At 56.7% G+C, this 2,547-nt stretch overlaps 1 protein-coding gene across 1 annotated transcript in view; it reads left to right on the top strand.

The window, feature by feature from the left end:
• FAM134C (family with sequence similarity 134, member C) overlaps positions 1-2,547 on the top strand; it is a gene marked incomplete at its 5' end in the record, with an annotated part of 6,097 nt that overhangs the window by 1,813 nt on the left and 1,737 nt on the right. The window contains 3 exons of the mRNA XM_010131305.1: positions 616-742; positions 1,418-1,502; positions 1,904-2,041. Coding sequence (XP_010129607.1) covers positions 616-742; positions 1,418-1,502; positions 1,904-2,041 — 350 coding nt within the window. The remainder of the gene's footprint in view (positions 1-615; positions 743-1,417; positions 1,503-1,903; positions 2,042-2,547) is intronic.

The raw sequence follows: 2,547 nt of genomic DNA, 5'->3' as shown, positions 1-2,547 counted from the left end.
GCTGGGGTGTTGTCTTGATAATAACCCCCGCCTCTCCCCAGGCACACCTTGCTGCCAGCCGTGCTGGGCGTTCAGCTCCTGATTAAATCACTTGGGCTGTTGCCAGATGACTATATTTAATTTTTTTTTTCCAAGAGGCCCAGGTACAAAAGGAATTGCTCTTCCTGACTGTCAGGTCCTTGTGACTAGCAGTTAAGAAGCACCAATGTCAAAGGTGATGCCTCCAAAGTGACCAGATGTACTCGGTGAGGTACAAGGCTGCTCGTAGCCCTTGTGCAGAATTCTGGAGAGTTGCAGAAAAAGCAACAGATTCACTTGATCTGCTTCCGCATTGCCCTTTCCCTGCAGCAGATGGAAACTAGCCTAAGCCAAGAGACCCGCTGGTGAAATTACTGCTCCCCAGCTGCTGTGGGAGAACTGGGCCCAGCAGCGTGTACCACATGTAGAAGTGCTGGGTTTGGCCGGGCGGTGTGGTGAGGGACGGGTGACCCTCATCCCTAGAGCTCTGTGCCGGGGCAGGGGGAAGAAGGGTTGAGGCGGGTGTTGGTAACAAGTGCCTTCTGCAGTGATGTCAGTGCAGTAATTTCTGTTCCCGAATTCTTCCCTTCGCTGCAGCTGGGGATACGTTCACCCGCGGCTGCTGGGTGTGCCAGAGCTCTGCCACCATTTGGCCGAGGGGTGGGTGGCTTGGACCAGCTTCTTCAGTAACCTCTTCATTTTCAAGAGGCAAAACCCCGGCAAGGTAAGAGCGTACAGACCCTGGCAAGTAAAACGTTTGGAGTGGAGGTTCTGCTGACCGCTGGCAATCTCTTGCAGAGGGCCCAGCCTGGGCCAAACGCGTTCGCACATGGGAGGTCCCCATGGGGAGGGTCGGGAAGCACAGGCAGAGGTATCAGGTGGTGGAGGAGGGAGGAGGAGGCGAGTGTCGGCATGTTGGCTGTGCTGGTGAAGTGACAAGGCAGCTGCTCCTTCCGCAGGGTTCTAGCTTGTGACTGGCTGCCAGACTCATCTCCCTCGCTGGGTTTTAGCTGTGTGAGAAAGTGTGTCAAGCTTTTTTTTTTTTTTTCTTTTGCTTCTTTTTCTGAGGCTTATGCAAAGAGGAAGCTGTGACTCGGTGGCGCTGTCCCTGTCCTTGTCCATTGTGCCTTGAAGGGTCTGTCTTAACCTCTTCCTTACTCTTTGGAAACCTGCTTTGGGAGGCTCCTTGCACTTGAGGCAGAGGCCCCGGTCTGGTGCCTCTCTGAAGCCGGGTACATCCCGTGTCCGTGTGAGCCCTGGGGCAGGTCTGAGCACTAGGAAGGCTTCGCTGTCGTTAGGGTTCTTATGACCTGACCTGGAATCCGCAGAGAACAAGATGGTCAAGAACTGAGTGATCCACTGTTTACCCCCGGAAACTCACTGTCCTCCATCTCTTCAGTTTTGCCTTCTAGTGTGTGGAGTCTTTACCTTCCTGGCTGTCCTGGGCCAGTACATCCCCGGGCTCGTGCTCTCGTACCTGCTCTGTAAGTAGATCTCGGTGCCAGTACAGGCTTACGAGCGAACGGGGTAGAGATGAGTGGGATCAGAAGGTCCGAGGGACGGGGCTCTTGCTCAGAGGGAAAGCTTGTCTGAATGGCTTTAAGATGTGAAACGACACGTTCTGCCTGGAATGTGGTGGTTCTCGACCGGTACTCAAAGGTCTCTGGTCCGGAGAAACCATGTCTGGGTGCGCAGATCTGAGCACTGACGGCTCGGCCTCAGTTGTGTTGAAGTGGCAGAGGTGGTCGCTGCGGTTCTGATGGCCCCCGCAGCGTTGCTCCATGCTCAGATCGCGCGTACTCTGTGTGACACTGCAGAACGGGCAGGATGTGTGCCAGGGTGCCATCCTGAACAAACCTCTAACCGGCGTTCCCACTTACCCCAGTGCTCCTCCTCCTGCTGTGGCCCCTGGCTGTGTACCACAGGCTGGGGCAGCGCATGTACATGAAGCTGGAGCCAGCTCTGCAGCGGCTGGATTTCAGCGTTCGAGGCTACATGATATCGAAGCAGCGGGAGAAGCAACGTAAGTTCTGTTGTGTTTTTCTGACCCTCCCGACACCGACCCTTGGTGCCTGAGGCAGCCTGTGGACTGAGCCCCTGCTCTCGGAGCGAGCAGGACGGGGCTGCCTGGCTGGCTTGGCCGTTGCCCCAGCGCCCTTGGCAGATCCCTGCGCTGCTCTGGGCAAGAAGCAGTGCAGCTCTGCCTCTGTGGGCATCGCCAGGGAGCAGCTGGCGTGAGCAGCTCGTGGTGCTGAGCCGCTCCCTTTCTCAGCTGCCAGAACCGCGTGTTCCATATTGCGGTTGCACTGAACAAAGAGAAAGGGCTCGGTGCAAGGTGCTGCTAAACATGTTCATCTCCGCAAAAGCTCTGCAGCAGCCCGAGTCAGCGATGGTCACGTTGCTCTGCCATGGAACAAAGCGTGCTGTGCTGTGCTGTGCTAAGGCCAGGGTCGCCAGCAAGGGGGTTTGTGTAAGGCGGGTCCCGTGCAGAGCCCTGTCCCGGCAGCAGTGGTGAGCTCTGACTCTGGG

Source organism: Buceros rhinoceros, unplaced genomic scaffold (assembly GCF_000710305.1).
Source record: "Buceros rhinoceros silvestris isolate BGI_N320 unplaced genomic scaffold, ASM71030v1 scaffold38092, whole genome shotgun sequence".
NCBI lineage: Eukaryota > Metazoa > Chordata > Aves > Bucerotiformes > Bucerotidae > Buceros > Buceros rhinoceros.
Note: the sequence above shows the minus strand (reverse complement) of the source record. Positions and strands in the feature narration are given on the sequence as shown.